General features: G+C 42.6%; 6 protein-coding genes across 6 annotated transcripts; 3 read left to right on the top strand and 3 right to left on the bottom strand.

The window, feature by feature from the left end:
- Positions 1-546: 546 nt before the first annotated feature.
- Positions 547-1,567, bottom strand: K444DRAFT_626992 (uncharacterized protein; the record flags this gene model as incomplete). The annotated part of the gene is made up of 4 exons (XM_024882746.1): positions 547-644; positions 699-934; positions 986-1,085; positions 1,138-1,567. The coding sequence occupies 4 exons, from the start codon at positions 1,565-1,567 to the stop codon at positions 547-549; spliced, it is 864 nt and encodes a 287-aa protein (XP_024740166.1).
- Positions 1,568-1,664: 97 nt separating this feature from the next.
- Positions 1,665-2,431, top strand: K444DRAFT_330872 (uncharacterized protein). The gene has a single exon (XM_024871959.1). The coding sequence runs from the start codon at positions 1,763-1,765 to the stop codon at positions 2,165-2,167; it is 405 nt and encodes a 134-aa protein (XP_024740165.1). The 5' UTR covers positions 1,665-1,762; the 3' UTR covers positions 2,168-2,431.
- A 492-nt stretch (positions 2,432-2,923) lies between these two features.
- Positions 2,924-6,178, top strand: K444DRAFT_626991 (uncharacterized protein; the record flags this gene model as incomplete). The annotated part of the gene is made up of 10 exons (XM_024882745.1): positions 2,924-3,107; positions 3,163-3,386; positions 3,441-3,645; positions 3,702-4,223; positions 4,281-4,313; positions 4,364-4,852; positions 4,906-5,368; positions 5,422-5,636; positions 5,681-5,939; positions 5,995-6,178. The coding sequence occupies 10 exons, from the start codon at positions 2,924-2,926 to the stop codon at positions 6,176-6,178; spliced, it is 2,778 nt and encodes a 925-aa protein (XP_024740164.1).
- Positions 6,179-6,491: 313 nt separating this feature from the next.
- Positions 6,492-8,583, bottom strand: K444DRAFT_330774 (uncharacterized protein). The gene is made up of 6 exons (XM_024871958.1): positions 8,432-8,583; positions 8,295-8,379; positions 7,856-8,242; positions 7,370-7,796; positions 6,868-7,321; positions 6,492-6,817 (listed from the first exon to the last, which is right to left on the bottom strand). Exons 1-6 carry the CDS (start codon positions 8,498-8,500, stop codon positions 6,692-6,694), a joined length of 1,548 nt encoding a protein of 515 aa, XP_024740163.1. The 5' UTR covers positions 8,501-8,583; the 3' UTR covers positions 6,492-6,691.
- A 616-nt stretch (positions 8,584-9,199) lies between these two features.
- On the bottom strand, positions 9,200-10,155 carry K444DRAFT_610091 (uncharacterized protein). The gene is made up of 3 exons (XM_024879681.1): positions 9,799-10,155; positions 9,479-9,749; positions 9,200-9,308 (listed from the first exon to the last, which is right to left on the bottom strand). Exons 1-3 carry the CDS (start codon positions 9,874-9,876, stop codon positions 9,283-9,285), a joined length of 375 nt encoding a protein of 124 aa, XP_024740162.1. The 5' UTR covers positions 9,877-10,155; the 3' UTR covers positions 9,200-9,282.
- A 1,593-nt stretch (positions 10,156-11,748) lies between these two features.
- Positions 11,749-13,170, top strand: K444DRAFT_523565 (uncharacterized protein; the record flags this gene model as incomplete). The annotated part of the gene is made up of 3 exons (XM_024874297.1): positions 11,749-11,927; positions 11,989-12,401; positions 12,452-13,170. The coding sequence occupies 3 exons, from the start codon at positions 11,749-11,751 to the stop codon at positions 13,168-13,170; spliced, it is 1,311 nt and encodes a 436-aa protein (XP_024740161.1).
- Positions 13,171-17,842: the final 4,672 nt, after the last annotated feature.

The raw sequence follows: 17,842 nt of genomic DNA, 5'->3' as shown, positions 1-17,842 counted from the left end.
TATATTATAATGAGTCTTTATTAATATAATAGTATAACTATGTTTTATTTTCGTTTAAAGGCTATATATAATTATAATTCAGAAGCTAGGTTTATCTCGAAGACAAGTCGATGGGATTAATTGCATAGACTAAAGAAGAGAGTTAATCTCTGCTTTGCCTTAAGCAGAAACCCTGCCTAAGACTAGTATTTTAGTCTTTAACTTTCAATCAAGTTCCTACCCTCGGTTTTCGATTATAGCCAGAGCATCTCTGCTTCACTCTGCTAAAGTTTGCAAGCTCTGTCTAGTACACCTGTTGAATATTTTGAAACGATTCGAGCTCTATCGAATCGGTGTTACTCGAGTATAATGCAAAGCGCAACAGCGGCGAGGAGCGCGTCGAGGACACGATACTCCCTGCAGCTGCTTGGCACACTGCACGCATGGCATGCCATTAGACTCCAATTCAACTTTCGAATTGCTCCTTTTTGGATTTTGCTAATTTGCACAAGATGCAGTATCTACATGACGATGATTCGAACCAAACATCGAAATTCCAGTAGAGCTTCATTCTTTCGTGATTACAATTGAACGTGTCTCAATCGATTCCCGTGGTGCAGCTCCTTGAGAAGCGTTCGGGTTGACGAAAGACACATGTGGACAGACTACAAGTGTGGTTCAGCGTCTAAATCACCCTGGCCAGGACCCATCAAACTTACATCTGGCATGACTACCTGCCTTGGTGTCGTACATAACGAACGCCAGAGGCTCCGACGGGGTCTGCTTCTCCAACCAGAACCATCGGTGATTTGGGTTATAGGTAAGATAATATACCTCTCCAACCGCGTTGGGGATAATTCGATCTGCAGCAACCAGATCCTCGGGGTCGACTGAGCGACTGTCACACAAGGCGAGGGGGCGATCTTCAAGCAAAGGATTAAGTGTCCTCCATGTGCTGGTGCGGTCAGAGAAAGGCCCACTGAATCTGTTGCGAAGAGGTACCTACTTTACGATGCGGATACGATAACCAGGCCTCAGAAATTTCCGTTTGGCATCAGTCGATAGATATCGATTAATGACTATAGGACCAGACTCGTAAGTGATATCTAAGGGCGAAAATTAGTCCTTGACGAGTTAAGACACACCACAAGATGTTACCATTGTGAGCCCCGCGAGCCGGCCCTTCTGTAAGCAAAAGATCATTGAGGTCTAACGCATTGCGGACGAACGTGATATTCTTTCGCAGCCGAGAGTCGTAGCATTTTACGTGTACAGCACCCATTTTTTCTTCTAAAAGAGCTTCTGTTTCCTCTCTGTATTGTTCGACGTCACGCGCTCGGTCGAAGCGGGCAAACTCGCTTTGGTGCTGCAAGACTTCAAATCCGTAATTGTCGATTGTAACTTCCCGGCCGAGTTCCCGTATATCTTCAATTTTGATATCCAAGTGGTTTTCGAACTCTAGATTATCCACTCGTAGTGCATCGGGATCAAAACCTTCATGGGGAGGAAGGAAGCACCAGTAAGGCTTCTCCTCCTCATAAAGAGGCAGCTTTTGGAGGTACTCGAGAGTGGCCTGGACGGCAGGCATTGGGGCGATAGTAAAGCAGGTCGTGGAAAATGCAGAGGAAGCAAGCAATACGGTGCCTCTCTACCAGGTATGTCGTCAAACTTTCCTTTGGAGGCTCAAGCACTCCCGGTCCGAATGTTTGATGTGATAGGTTGCCGTTAAATGCTCGACGGATTCTCGTGATCAGCGTGAACCACGATCACATGAAATGAGATAATGGCAGCGGTCACGATCTTCCGCTTTTTGCTGTGGTTGAAAAAGTCTTCCTGGTGGTCAAGGCTGTTCCGTGGTGATGCCGCGCCGTGCCGTTCCACAACTCGAGGTGTCTTAGGCAGTCTTTGGCAAGGCAGACTCGGATCTGGCCACTATATTTCCTTGCTTCTCTCGATCGCGCGCATGCTTATGTTGGCAATATCGAGCTTCACGGGTTTTACCCTCTGGTGGGGAAGCTCCAGCCGCATCGATGCAGCTCTTATCTTATGGCAATGCAAGCCACGGGACTTGTGGCCAGTTCCAGCACTCGTACTGGAACCAGGTCCCGGAAGGCAGCATCCCCTTGGGTGCTTGCACATCCTGATATCGGGCATCGATACCCTTTCCCAGATTTCCCCTCCGGCGTAGTCGGGCGTCCTGTACGGAAAGCCGTAAGAACGCGATGTGCCAGCGAGAAACACAAAACCAGATCCCGCTTGTGCTTTCCCACGCTCAGCCTTCCCCCACGTCCACCACCACTCCCCCCCTCTCTAAGCCTCTGCTACTTCTTAAAATATTTTCTCTCTCTCTCTATTTTTTTTATCTATATAAGTATACGGGTAGGAAAGAGGGGCGTCGAGGGGGTTGAAAGTGAAGAGTAAAAAGTGGAAAGCGAGACGTATAAAGTGAGAAGTGGGAAACGGACTTTGAGAGCCTTATAGGCTACAGGGTGCGACACAGAGTTTTTGTGGCGTCAATCATGCAATGTAGTCCTTACGGCTTTCCGTAGTATTGGCGAGGCTTTCTGAAGATGAGGGGGTGGGGGGTCGCCGTTTCCATCGACTCGCATCCGTCCACCCAACCAATTGGATCCTGGACTTGGGCTTCAGCCTCGGATTTGCGGTGGTCAGTTGAGGAGGGTGCATGGAATCCCTGCTTCACATCGAATGCGGACTTTTAACACTTCATCGATCCCCGCCGTCGCTCTCGCTGCCAGCAACGACTGTGGCCGGATCTGCTGTTTGTGGCCCCAGCCTTGAGCCTTTTCCAGTCTTCGCAAAGTGTGGACTCTTTGAGGACTTGTCGAATCGCCACGTTCTCCAGCTCATATGCGATCAACCTTTGAATCCCGAGGGCGTGAAGAAATAGCTGCTGGAATTGCCGGATAGAGAAACGATCGCAGACATGGCGCTCGGTGATGGAGCCGTGGAGGTGACGACTGCGAGACTTGATGAATTTGTCTTCTCCGAAAAGGAGCCTCTTCGCAGGTTGGATGAATACGAGATTGATTTCGACGACGCACGCGATTTTTTCACTGGAAGATGGCAAGATATAGTGACCACAGCGACCGACAGGTTGACTGTATCAGGTAATTACGCTCTCCAAAAAGAAAAACTCCGAAACATCTAATTGACATGCTCTAGATCATCAAACTGCCTCCAAATACCATGACTGGCAAGATCTGGCCAGCGAGATTGCAGTAAAGCTTGCAGAAACACCATCTAATTCATTTGTCAAACGACATATGATCAAAATCCAGCCACTTCCCCATGTTCTCACAACTTTTACCAGAAAATTCTCCAACATTATGATTCCCTCAATAGTGGACTTTGAGTTGCTTTGGGGGCTGATCTATCTTAACTTGAAAGTAAGAAGCGAGCCGACTTTGTTGGAAATGCGTCAGTATGCTAATGCCTCTTAGTTGTCATACGGATTAGAAGAGACAATCAAACGGACGACTGATTTATTGCACTCGATACGGCGTCTGGTAGAACTTTTTACCAGATGTCTGGATGTTTGCGATAAGCAGAGCGAAGCAGAAGCTCGTATCGCCGCGATAGATTTCCTAGACCCTCTACTGTATGCACTGACAGATTCAATCGATTACCTTCATGGACCTTCCGAATGTAAGTAGCTTATTTGATTGCCTTCGTGAATATATTTGACTAAATGATCCTCGTAGCGAACCGGGGTTCATGGCCTGACTTGAAGGATAGCATCAGTGCCCAGCTTCGAACCATGGACTCGACAGTCAAGCATCTCAATGAAATTACGATCAATACCAGGGTCAATTTGGATCTCCAGGTTAAGAACATGAGCCAGAGATATGCTCTCACTGCAGAGCCTGACGAGCCTGGCACCTTCCCGAACAAAATCCTCCCATTTCAATTGAATCAGAATTTCTATGGACGGAAAGATGAGCTCGAAAAGATTTACGAACATCTCAAGCCTAAGAACGATAAATCTTACCGAACCTACACGATCTATGGTCGTCGCGGCGTTGGAAAGACTGAAATTGCCTTGCAGTTTGCTTATTCGAACCCTGCAGGCTACGATGCTGTGTTTTGGGTTCAGTGTGAGACATCAGTGGCTATTCGTCAAAGCTTCACAGACATTGCGGTGGCTTTAGAACTTCCAGGTGCACAAAAAGATGGCCATCACGAAGAAAACTTGATGGCGGTCAAAGAGTGGCTGAAGAGGACAAGTTCGAACCCCTAAGCGCATCCACTTCATCTCTATGTGCTAACATGTAGAACTTTAGAACGGCGGTGGCTTCTGATCTTCGACAACGCAGGTAGGTGCCGGGACGTCGGGACATCTCTGCAAGAAACTGACGGCCTACAGAGAATGCACTGATTCTCAAAGCGTACTGGCCCACCCAGGGGACCAGTGGTGCTATTCTTTTGACCTCGAGGAAGTATTATAACTTCCAAAATATGGGCAGAAAAGGTGACACGGTCAAACCCTTTGACAGCAAGCAAAGTTGGGAACTCCTCCTCCAACTTCTGGGGCCAGAGTGGCAACGGCAAGATCGCGAGATGAAAATCCCACAGTCCGAAATTACTGCTGCCAAAGCTATGCTCGCCATGCTTGAGGGATTAGCACTTGCTATTCAGCAAGCAGCAAATCTGATCAGAGATGACAATATTGGTGGTCCAACCATTTCCAGGACATTTGAAGTGTTCAAAGAAAGAATCCGAACCCTCCCAGAACGATACTCGAGTGCTCGATCAAGTGCAGAACGAGCATTGGACGCTCTTTGGGACATGAATTTCAGCTTGTTGTCAAAGAACGCAAAGGTTCTTCTGGGAGTTTTCGCATGGTTGCCACCGGGTTAGTTTAAAGCCCTAAGTGCAATATCTCTCCATTTGCTAATCATTCTGCAGATAAAATTCCAGTTGAATTGTTTCTTCCCACAGTTCAAAGCATATTGGATGGCCCACTGGAATTCTGCAAGCAAGATGCAAAGCACATCGATGAAAATAACCGGGTTGCACTTGCTGATGTGATCGATCCGTCTCCCCAGCTTTTGAAAGCTATCGAGGAGTTGCTGGAAAAATCACTTGTCAAACGAGATGGCCGAAATCTGAGTGTGCATCGAGTGGTGCAGGAGGCTACCACCTACGGAGACTTGAACGATCTCCAGACTTCATTCGACGCTACGACGAGACTTGTTCATTACCGATTTCCTAAGACAGAAATGGACGGATCACTGTTTTTAGAGTGGAGTATTTGTCAAGAGTACATTCCACACGGTGTTAATTTGAGCAAGAGGTTCACGGAACATACGAGGGCTGGGGCCCTCAAAGGCTCAGTAACACTCGTTGAATTGATGAGCAACTGCGCATGGTGAGTCTATCCTTCTTCCAGGCACCCATCTCGAACACAACTCATCTCCACAGGTATCTCCACGAGTTGGGCGATTACGAAGTCTCAGGGCAAGTCCTTGACACAGCAGTCTCAGCCTGCGAGAACAGAGATTCTTTGCTTTATGCCGAGCTTCGTAGCACGGCTGGATCCCGTTTCTACGATCTCAACAAACTTGGAGTTTGCCGAAAGGCTTGGGATGAGGCATTGGCTATCCGCAAATCGTTCCTCCCTCAAAACAATCCTAGTGGTGAGTAAATGCGAAAACGTCCGATCCATTGCTAAGCTTTGTAGTTGCTGCCATACAAAACAACCTTGGCAACGTCGAGTTGGCGACAGGAAATCCGGAAGACGCATTGCGCTGTTTCAACCTCGCAATCCCCATTTGGAAAGCTGGCGGCGATAAAACAGCCACCCATTTAGCACTTTCATATCTTTGCGTCGGACGAGTGTATATGTTTCAGGGCAAATTGACTGAAGCTTTGAGAATGACATCTCAATCTGATACGCTGTTTATGCGAACGACTGGAGGCGACAGAGGATTCATGGCCAAGTATTAACTTCAGTGTTTACATGAGCTGATCAATTTGCTAATCGACACTGTACAGCGTGCATTATGCATACGGCAATATCCACTTCAGACAGAAAAACTGGGCATATGCATTGCGCGACTATGAATCATGCCTGAAGATTGGTCTGGCAAGTATGCCTATTCATCCGATTACTGCAGCAGCATATTTTTCGATCGCTGGTGTCGAGCTGCAGCAAAAGAATATCGAAAACGCAAAGTAAGTTTGTCGGACGGGATCCAAATGCAAGACTGCTTACACCTAATAGAAACTATCTCAAGAAGGCACTCACCATTGCAGAGTTACGTAGTCCAAATCGTGACGATGGCCCCATAGCTCGAATTCTGTGGACCCAGGCAAAGGTTCTGGAGAGTGATACTTTCGGAAAATACCAGGAAGAAGCTGCGACTTTACGAAGACGAGCGGCTGCTGCCCAACAAGAGTTGCTTGCTGCCGGCGAAGGAGGAGAGATTCCAATTCTCAATGCTGATTACGCTGATCGGGATCTGGAGGAGGCCAGCTACGATGCTCTGGTTCCATTGTTCTATCGCTGAAAATGCATTTTATTCTTCTCGTCGACTTCAGGGGCGTTTACTTTGGAGTTGTCTATTTTATCTCATGAGAATGTGGTAGCGTCAAGCTCCGCAGAATATGTAGCGAAAATTCCAATTTTGTCAATTTGTATGTATTCATCTCAGCTTTTCCATAGACATTACCAGATGAACGAAAAAAACATCTATGATCCACTGACTGTCCCTGGCCCTTGTTGGAGTTGCTGCTTCGATAGAATTGTCTGCCAAATTTGAAACCCGAGAGAAACTACCATCAATAGAATCGTGAACGTAGCAAAAAACACGAGAAGCTGGAAACCAGTTAACTATAGGTACACAAACAGTGTTAGGCTGATCTTACCTGATTGTTCCATAGTGTAAACCATGCTCCTACGTCCCGTTTATCACCAAGGAGCGACCTCACAGTCTGTGGCTGGTGCTGTTTGTCAAATTGCTGCAGCTCTAACAAACGCTTACCAAAGAAGGGGAACGTGTCAGGGTTGCAGTAAGTCGTCTGCTCATTGAGATTTGTGTCTCGACGGCAATCTATCTCGTCGTATATTTTACGAGCTTCGGGAGATGTAGAACTCTGCCCACAGAGCACATGGAGTAAAGGATCACACGCTGAAATTGTTCTCCCTTGCCCTTGATCCTCTTCGACTTTGGTGAGCATCTTTGAGAAAGCTTTCCATGATCGCTCGTCTTGACCAAAGATTAAGCGGTATGAACGGAGGATCTCCTCGAATAATAGTGCGGTTGGGATGTCAGGTGTATTAACATCTTCACAAAACCTCTCAGCGTGGTCATTGAGAAGTCTAAGAGAATTATGAGCAGCTTTTCTATTACGCCTTCTGGTGACTTACCGAGAAAGCACATGATTTTTGTGATCACGCATCATCATTCGACAGAAGGAAGGATATTGAAACAATTTCAATGTCTTTCGTTCACTATCAAGCTCAAGATGTAAAGTCAGGGAGCTCACCCATTCAATTCTCAGTCCAGCAATCTGGTGAAGAAAATTGAAACAGATGGAGTGGACCATAATTACTTCGCTTTGCTGATTTCCGGATAGCCACTGCGGATGCAGTGGACGGATTCGAGGCATGGGTATCAAACAGCCAAAATGGTCTAGCATGGTGTCTAATGGCTGGGCTATGTACTCAAACCCTTGCTGAAACGAGGAATACTTTCTTGTGATAAGAGCATTTCTCAGGCCAGAAGAGCTTGTGGAAGTCTTCTTGACTTCTAAGCTGTCCGCTCCGGGATCCGGTACAGCCTCATAAAACATGGCTAGTCACAAGTCAGTTACCGCCCCAAATCAACACCGTTCAGGTTTATCTATGACTCACTAAGCCAGCCAAGGGCGGCAAAGACAATTTGGTTTGGTTTAGCTCGTTCGTCATCCAATTGAGGCTTCAGTAGGCTGTCATTGTCTAGTTGATCCACAAACTCCACCAGGGCAACGTTTTTCTTCACGCTGAGAAGTCGAGCCACTGCAAGTACAAAGTCGTAAACAACGACCAAGTCTCCCGGTTTTGGTTCCGAGGAATCGTCTACCAATCCCACGAGGGAGCGCGCCAGGAGATACCATGCCTCCTTGAATCTCATCTGAAGATGCCTCGAGTACCATTGACAGGCCTTTTGAAGCGAGCCTTTTTGCAGGTCGTCTCCTACGATGAAAGACATTAATCTTCCCTGACATTGGGACTCCTCATATGTCAGCTTCGGCAGATTTTCTGGCCCCGTCAGCGCTACCCATGGCTAGTAAGAACATATTGAGCAACATACCAAGCAATTGCGGCTCCACTGAAAGTGATATACCCGTCACAGTTGTATTCAAGGTGTACGGACGGCGGAATATTGGGGACGCGTCCTTGCAAGCTGTTCAGATTCCTGGGATTTCCAGAGTAAAGGATTGCACATACAACAATGAAGGTTTTCCAGCTGGATCTCCTTCGATTTGGGATTCCTCCCGGTTCGATATCATCCTCCATTCTTGTCAAAATAAGGGTTGAAAACAGCTGTGATCAAGATGTTGCGTTCAATGTATGTCTTCTTATAAAATTCTTATGTTTGTGTGAGCTCGGTTGCAAGGCTGTCCTGGGGGTGCTCAGCCTCCCCAAAATTTAGAACCAGCAGATAAAGAAAAGCGGTGAAAGATCACAAAATATGCCTGACTCTGGACTCTGGGGTTCCTTGGAGAGCGCCACGACTGATAGGCGGATTCTGAAATCCTATGTGTGTGGCATTTGACTGTGCAGCAATATATGCAGGCGGCACACCCACCCGCGTTAAGAGTTGCCTTGGGCGATGATGGGGGAGAGCCTGATGACTGCTGTTCTGCATTTGTGATGCATGTGACACCTGTTCAACCAACCACCTCCCGACACCTCATAAAGCCGCCGATAAGGCAGAATATGGTTGACAATGCAGTTACTGTTTGGGCTTCGTGCATTTAATCCTGCCCAAGCGCATCCTTGGGCTGATCAAGTCCAACGTCGACGTCTTTGGATCACGAGCTCAGCCTCACACCCATGAGTGTTGCAATTTGAGAGTATGAGTTTTGTGAATTCCGAGATTTGAAACTATGTACTATGATAAAAGTCTTTGAATGCCCTAATATTCACTAAACGAGCGTCCAGAACCGACACATGCTTCAGAAGGCCCAAAACCCAACTACTAAGATAAGAACATGCAAACCCTCCCACATGGATCCATACTCCCCCTCTTGATTGATGTACCCTTCAACCTCCAGTCTTCGCTGAGGCTCCCTTCTTTAAAGCCCACCGAGGTTATTGCTCCCTATAATTTGATCGCTGATCAGCGTTGTTTTCTCTCTGAGTTGAAGTGACCGGGAGTGAGAAAGACATATATCAGATGTTTCGATGGGTAAAAATGTACATAAGAAGAGGGTGACTTCTGAAAGTCAAGGCAAGGAACTCTTGAATCGTAAAGTAGAGATTGAGACGCACCATAAACGCAAATCTTTGGACAAGCAACTATAAGCTTTCCATCTTCGGAAGGGGCCTGAGGTCCAGGTCGCCAAACTCTTTTCCATGGCTGTGCCTTTTTCTCTGGTTGCGGGTCTGGGAATCCCCCAGAGCTAACAGAGCCGAAAAAAGACGTAACTTGCTGGGACAGTTGGGTTAAGGGCTCGTCAAACGCAGAATCTGGCGATCCTTGTCGAGTAGCTGGCCTGGAGCTTGAAGGCGTTGACGGGTCGTTTGATGGAGTATGTGGGGTCTAAAAGAGAGTCAACAATCTCTTCTGTGCCACTGCTTGGGTGTTGTACCATGGACCCTTCTGTGGTCTGCGTTGGGGTATGTTCTTGGACTTGCTTCAATGAGTCAGCTGTCGATGGTATCGCCATACCGGACTTCGAAGCCACTCCGAGCGTCAAATGTGGTTCACGGATGAATAATAGAACACACGTGATGTTCGTGCGAGAGAATAATGCCGCAGTCAGTCAGCATGTGAGGGGGTTGCTGTGCTGGTGTAGGGTCTCGCGATAGGAGGGTCCCAAGAAAGCCCTGTTTTCACGATGTCGTGGAGGATGGGTGAGATGTAGAGTGAGAAATCCACTGCGAAGAAGCCTGTTTAGAAATAGGCTTGATAGTCACCCCCATCGCTTAGTTTCGCTGGGGGTTACGGGGGTTGCATGCAGCGGCCTTCCTCCTTTGGTCACCGTCGCATACTCGGCCAGCTTTAAGGCGGCTGAGAGGGAGCTTTAGTACTTCAAGGGAGATCCTGCACCGAGTTGGATCAGTTGGAGCGGAGCACTCGCTGCCCCCCAAAGCTCAATCTGATTTCATAACCAGTATTTTTACGGTACTGAATGTTTACCTGCATAGGTGCGCCCTTTAACGGTCTAAGTCACCTGACATGCTTGTCGGGCTTTGAGATCGGATTTCCTGAACTTGACATCCGACAATCACGCAGCAGGGGCATTTCATGGATTGCTCAAAGCTGGGCATTGATATTCTGACCTAGGCTGGGGCGGCTCAGGGATACCAGTCTAGTCTTGAGACTAGATCATCAATCTCCATTTCGATAAAAGTCAGAATGGGATTGCACTTCATGATAGTGGGAGTTTTTAAATTTTTATTTTTATTTTTTATAATTTTTTTAAAAGAAAGTAGTGTCATACCTGGGAGTTTTGGTGGTGTTTAGTTTTGCTGGGTCAAGTGACCACCCCTGATCACCGCCCCTGGCCGCTTGCTGGGTGATCTTTTGTCAACGTCTGCAAATGGCCGGGCTGTATGCTCCGCGAACCAAGGCCTTGACATTTCGATATTCTCCGCAAAATTCATATTTTCAGGCAAAAGTCATGATTACTTCTCAATTGGACGCCCTAAACTGTTGTTGGGCAAATTCTCTCCTACGTGGATCGTTTTTAACCCCTCTCATATCTACCGAAAGCTTCTATTCGACGTCTGTTAGTCATGAGATATCCTACGAACATTTAGATTCATAGACTAGTGACTTGCTGGCGTTTGTTTGCTGATACTCCCCATTCTGCGAGACAATTGTCATGATTCCAGCGCTGTTGGTAACTTTGGTGGAGATTATGCCTCCGAGTCAGCCTAGTACGTGAGACCCCTGAGGTTCGGGTGGAACATCAACACTTGGGGACGCCGAGTAGCGGTAGTGATCGTTTCCGACGTCTGCATCCGGATATATCACCTAGAATGCCTCGGGCTGAGCCTGCTACATACAGTGTTGTGGTTGAGCTGTAAGTAACGATTGCGAGTGCGAGATCGTGGTGCTGCCGACAGGTCTCTCGAACTTTATCACCTTCCCATCTAGGAATTGAGTTCTGGAATAGTTCTCTGATGCCCAAGAGAAAGATCCCCGATGATTTCCGGCTTTGCATTTATATCATGCAGGCAGATTTTGTTGAGGAGGAGGGGTCGCCTGAGTTCAGCGACTGCTGAGTGGATGCGTCGCGTGAAGCAAGGTTAGAACGAGCAACCATTGAGCCAGAAATGTACTTGAAATGAATGGATTGTTTGCAGCACCAGCAACGCCATTATGATACGTTTGTCCTTCATATACACTCTTCTCTATAAATTGTGGTGGTGTCCCGCCGTTCAGCGTGTTTGCTTGACCCATCGAAGGGAACGTGCACTCACGCGACGTGGCGCCGCGTTTCACTGACACGTTACAGTATCAAACATTCCGACAACAATTTCCTTCGGCAAGCCCCCAAGACCTCACCTCCAACACCCCAGTCTTAGGAGCAATGCCGAAGAAGCTGAAGCCCTCGGCTCGAGCAGATCAGAGTTATGTCCCTTTGATATCTGCTCCCAAGCGACACAGCAACGGCAGACGAGATGTGGAGGCGGTGTGCAGCAAAAATTTGTTCTCGCTACTCAATTACTTTTGCTTCTTCGTCATCGGGTTGTCAATGATGTGGACATGGTACATAGATCCTCATTCACTTTCGATATCGGATATAACATTTGTTCTAACATTGTACAAGGTCCATGATCTTACAAGCCGTTCCTTTCTTTCATCGCCGCTTTCGAGAGAACCCATGGATTCTACAATACTTCCAGGCGTTCTACCTCGTCTTCTTTGCATTCACTATGCTGACCGTCACTCTCGTTCTCGGGTCGCGAAAGTCTCGACCTTCATACACCAGCTACCTCGGTTCAGCATTGATTGCATACTTCGTTGTAGCGACTCTTCTAATGCTCTCTACACTCCCATGCCTCAATATGGGGGCCAACATCTACTTTCTATTTACATTAGTGATGGTTGTTATCACAGCGGTTGCAAATGGGCTGAGCCAAAATGCTGCCTTTGCTTTCGCGGCAGGTTTTGGTCGAACTGAGTACGCCCCGGCGATCATGACTGGAGAAGCCCTTGCTGGACTCCTCCCTTCGAGCATAGGTATGCGAATATTCAGCCCCAACTCCCGTTGCTTTAACTAACTTCGGGAGAAATTGCATCAGCACTAGCCTTTCCCTCTGCGTACTTCGAAGTAGATGAAAATAACACCTCGCAAACCTATTACCTGACACTAAACTACTTTTTGTCAGCTGCAGTTGTTGGCTCAGCATCATTGTGTGCATTCAAGTTTCTTGTCCGCCGGGCACCAACTCATTTCCATCCCAAAACAACGAAGCGGACTTCTAACCGGACTCGGATGGCTTCCAAACTTCAATGGCCTGCCTTGGCTAACTTTATGTGTCTCTGCATCTCCTCAGTCTCTCCGGTATTCATCTCAAAGATCGTTTCGGTTGTCCCAGTTGAGAAAGCGTCGATAATATTCCGTCCAGAGGCATTTATACCTCTTGCGATTGTCCTCTGGAACGTCGGTGACCTCCTCGGATCCGTTATGGCTGTCCACTCACTTTTCCTCATCAAATACCCACGCCTGCTTTTCATACTCTCACTCTCTCGCCTTGTCTTTGTACCGCTCTACCTAATGTGCAATATTGATGGCCGTGGATCCGTAGCTGGCGACTGGTTCTACCTCATCATTGTCCAATTCCTCTTTGGATTGACACATGGCTGGCTTTCTGGTGCAAGCATGATGGGAGTGCCAGTTTGGATCAACGAAGAAGACAGAGAAGAGGCAGGTGCATTCATGGGGATGACATTAGTTGCAGGACTAGTGGCAGGGAGTATGCTCGGCCTTGCTGCTGCCCAGGCATGAAGTTAAATAGTGGAAAGCTGAGAGACCTTGCAGTGGACAGAAGATACGGTGCTGGTGAGTACACACTTCAAAGGCCGATCAAGCGCATAAGAGATATTTGAAGGGTGATAAGCTTGGATTGACTCGGCTGTATATACATTTCCTTTTCACTGTTGCAAAAAGGGGGAAAGAAGAAGCGGTGTGGTGAAATTTGCTTTGTTTTCCCTTTTCGTCTGGCTCTGCGTACCATTCGAACCGCATCACTGCGATATAGACATAGAGGATGAGTCCACAGCGGCGTTTTAAAATAATTCAACTGGCGTCTAGACATACATTCATTCTGGTTGGCGTGCTGTCCATCACCTCATTTTATTGCTTCTATTGAATGTAATATTCTTCAAATTGCTCGATTGCTGCCGTTGGAGGAAGCTATCGACAATTGAAACTCACTGGTTGTGTCTGTAAACAGACGTCAGACTTTCTTCATTTTCTCGTTTCTCCTTACTTCAGATTTCACCAATCAAAAAGAGGTGTTTGGTTGCCAGGTTCGACACCCTGCAGCGTGGCTGACGTTGCGACTCAGCTGCGGTGGCGCTAACGAGCCTGCGGACCAAAGTCTGTGTTTTTAGGGCATTTCGCTAAGAAACGAACCGGATAACTATTTTGGATGCTTTTCTTTTATATTCAAAATTAGTTATTAAGGCTTTCTAAATTCATTCTAGCTTCCTTTATCGTATGCTCTTGAATTATGCCAAGTTTCAATCTATAGCTGTTAAGAAATTGTGTAGTGAATGGGGCGACTTTAGTTTTGCAATACCTGAAAATATCGCTAAAATCACGGACTTTGGTCCGTAGGCTCGAAAGGCGAACATCACCCAGCCCTCAACTTCATCGTCCTCGCGAATCTTTGTTCCTTTAAGGTGACACGCACAGCAAATTCGTTCAATACGATACATTGACGGCTGTCCTGCCTTCTCTATAGCAAGATCAATTCTTTAGTTACCGAAACAACCCCCCCCCCAGCTGACCATTATTTTGAGTTCACAACTAGCTACCTTAAGCATCCACTCAGCGATCAACCCGTGAATCAAGATGGGTGAAGGATTGAGTTATCCATTTCAGGAGGAAAAAGAAATCAGCCTCAGGTACTACAAAGCCCATGTAGTTGCTGATTTATAGCTAAAGATTGCACTTGGCGATAAGAGGGAATTCGCATACGAGCGGTACAATTTTGGGGTCGCCTGTGCTAACAACAATTTATCTGCATCTGGTAAAGACCCACGTAGACTCGAATGTTAAGTGGAGATGTCACTGGTTAATATCAGTTTGGTAGATCGCGAAAAGGTCAACCATACTCAAGACTGGTAGAGGGTTGTGAGGTGTTTGTTGGTAGGCAATAAGACAATAGAATGAATCAGTGAGTTGTGAAACCACAGTGTCAAATTCAGTACAGAACTAATCTCTGTCCCTCCTGTAAGGTCTAGGGAAGCCCCCTCTAAATAGGGGGCCCCGATATCGTATATATAATTAGTGATTTATAAGCCTAATGCTTATAATGTAAATAGTAGTTGGTTGTGAAGTCAAAGGGCCGCCGATTTCCCTGATTAATACCCGCGATATCCGAGGTTCGTCATATGCCCTTAAGTCACGTGCGACCCCGCACATATTATAACTATATCCCTCTCTTAGGATCTTGTCCCTAAGATCTATTAATCTATCCTAGTAAATATTTAATTAATTAATTATTTAATTAAGGTAAACTTCTAGTATCTTGGGAGGTAGTTTTACTAATATAATCTGGATAATAGATATAAAAATTATCTAATTAGATTAGGGCTAAGTAAGCAAGAAGGAAGAATAATTATATTCCAGGTATAAGGGCTAGCTAGTAATTACGATTTCGTTTAGGATCTAAATATTCTAATTAGCTTAATCCAAAGTACTAAGGCACTATCTTACGAAATTAATATTACTTATTAGATCTTGTATTAGAATAATCTAAATAGCTATATAGAAAGAATTTAATAAATATTTATATAAGAAACCTATATAAATATTTCTGAGGTCCTAGAAATTATTTACGGGCTTCTGGGAGCATATATTAATTAGTTATACTAATTTCTAATTAGAACTAGTATAAAAACTAGTAGTTAATTCAGGTAGTTCTTTACTTTTATAAAAGGATCTTTTTATATTACTATATACTTTCTTTCTTTCTAATAATTATATATATAATAACTTTTCCTATTATTACTTTCTAGCCTTTTCTTTTACTCTTTTCTAAGTCTTCTTTAATTATTTTTAATTAATTCTATAATATCTTCTTCTAGCTTTATTATCCATTTATATAATAATAAGTATAAAAGTAACCTTATAGCCTTTTTTCCTATTACTAGCAGATACTTGAAATATTTTAAGTATTTGCTTATTAATTTCTTTACTTTATATGCCATAGTACCTAGTAAGAAGAATTATAACTATTATAATAAGAATTCTAAGTTTTATATATTAGTAAGTTCTTTAGCTTTAATATTTATTAAAGCTAATATAATTTCAGATTTCTTACTACTTATTAGAGGCTTACTAGTTCTAGAAAGATACTATTATAATTTTTAAGAAATTTCTTAAAGTATATCCTAAATAGTATTATACTAACGAGAATAATATTATTAATTAGGTTTTTAAAGACTAGAAAAATACTAATAAGCTTTGGAATTCTTCTTTCTGTCTTAATAAGGCAGATAATAATACTATTTAAATTAGTATCCTAAAAATAAGTTTTTTTTAATATATTTAGATACTTACTAATTCCTTAAAGAAATACTATAATATTTACCTTTAAGATATTAACCTTATTACCGAGTTTATTACTAAAATTACTAAGTAGTTTATTACTAATACTTCAAGTACTAATAATATAATATTTATAGCTATTTAGGACCTAACTTTAGAAATTTAGGCCTTTTATAAAATATATATAACTATTATAAGTTCCTTACTTACTTCTCTTAATATTCTTAATACTAATATTATTATAGTATAACTATATCCCGTTAAGAAATAAGCGAATTCCAGAAAATATTAGCTAATTCTTTACTAAGTCCTAAATAGGGCTAGTATTTAGTATTCTTATTTTAGGAATTAGGAATTTATAGGAATTAGAATTTATTTATTTAAAATACCTATAACTAGTTTACCTATAATAAATCTTTCTTAATCCTAAATCTTTTTCTAATAATTTAAATATAATTCTTATAAGCTTTAATAAAACCCTAGAAAACCTTTATAAATAAAAAAACCTAGAGAAAAAGTATTTTTATTATTATTTCGGGCCTTTTTTTTTAGCTATTTAGGTTCTTTTCTTTTTTTAAGTAGCCTTTTTCTTAGTAGTCTAGAATTCTTTTTAATTTTAAGAGATTATTAAAAAGTAATTTTAAATTCTAAGCTATAGTTTTAGTTATATAATTTTAGAAGTTTCTTAGAATTTTTAAGATTAGAAAAAGCAAGTAACTAGATATTATAATCTTTAGGCCAGGCTTTCTATTTAATTAAATACTATTACTTCTTACTTCTATTATTTTATTAGTAATTAATAATAGCTTTTATTTCCTATTCTTATTTTTTATTATTATTTACTAATTCCGGAAGTTCTTTAGAAAGATATAGGTATAGCTTCTAATTCTTTTTTATTATATACTTTTTAAGAAAGAAAATATAAAAAGTTAGATATAAATAATTATATATATTTAATAGTTTTAACTTATATACTAAATTACTAATATATTTAAGGATCCTAAATAGACCTATAAATTTTAGCTTAAGCTTTCCTGTCTTAAGTTTAATATTCTTTATTAATAGTATTATTTAGGCTCCTTTAAAGTAGTATTTAGCTAACTAGTATTTATTATAATAGGTTTCCCGGTTATTTTATATATAATACTATAAATTCTCGAGCTTTCTTTACTTTATTTTAAGGGTTTCTAGTTTCCTATATATAACTAGTACTTTCCCTATAATTCTATTCTTAGGATTTTATAGAAATTAAAGGTAATATCTATAATATATATAGAAAGATATATTTTATAAAATCTAATATTTTAAATTATTATATATAAATTCCGTAAAAAATAACTTCTTAAACTAATTATTTTTTTAAGTATTATAATAATATTTCAGGTAGTATTTCAGGGCCTGGTTTTGCCTTTTTATCTAATTATTTATCTAAGAATAATAAGCTATACTTAAATACTATTTATATATTAAATAAAAGTAGAAAGTAAACTAGAACTAGCTAGTAAATACTATTTCTTAATTAGAAATAATTCTATTAGAAAAGCTAAAGATTAAGAAAATATATTCTTATATAATCTTACTAAGCTTCGGAAAATTAATAGTCTTATAATATATAATATATCTTGCTATTTTAGAGTACTAATTAATAATTATAAGAATTATATTAAAATCGGGACCTCTTACTAGGTTCTTATATAATAGTAAACCTATAATAAAATCTATAAAGATTTTATCCTAAAGTCTTTTAGGCTATAGTAAACTACTAAGTAGGCTATATAGCAAATACCTCTTTGCCTTAACTTTCTAGTAAATATTATATTCTTAATAATAATTATAAATATCTTCTTTTATATTCTCCTAATACTAGAACTTTCTAAGAAGCTCGAGAGTTTTCTTTATT

Source organism: Hyaloscypha bicolor, assembly GCF_002865645.1.
Source record: "Hyaloscypha bicolor E unplaced genomic scaffold K444scaffold_52, whole genome shotgun sequence".
Lineage (NCBI taxonomy): Eukaryota > Fungi > Ascomycota > Leotiomycetes > Helotiales > Hyaloscyphaceae > Hyaloscypha > Hyaloscypha bicolor.
Note: the sequence above shows the minus strand (reverse complement) of the source record. Positions and strands in the feature narration are given on the sequence as shown.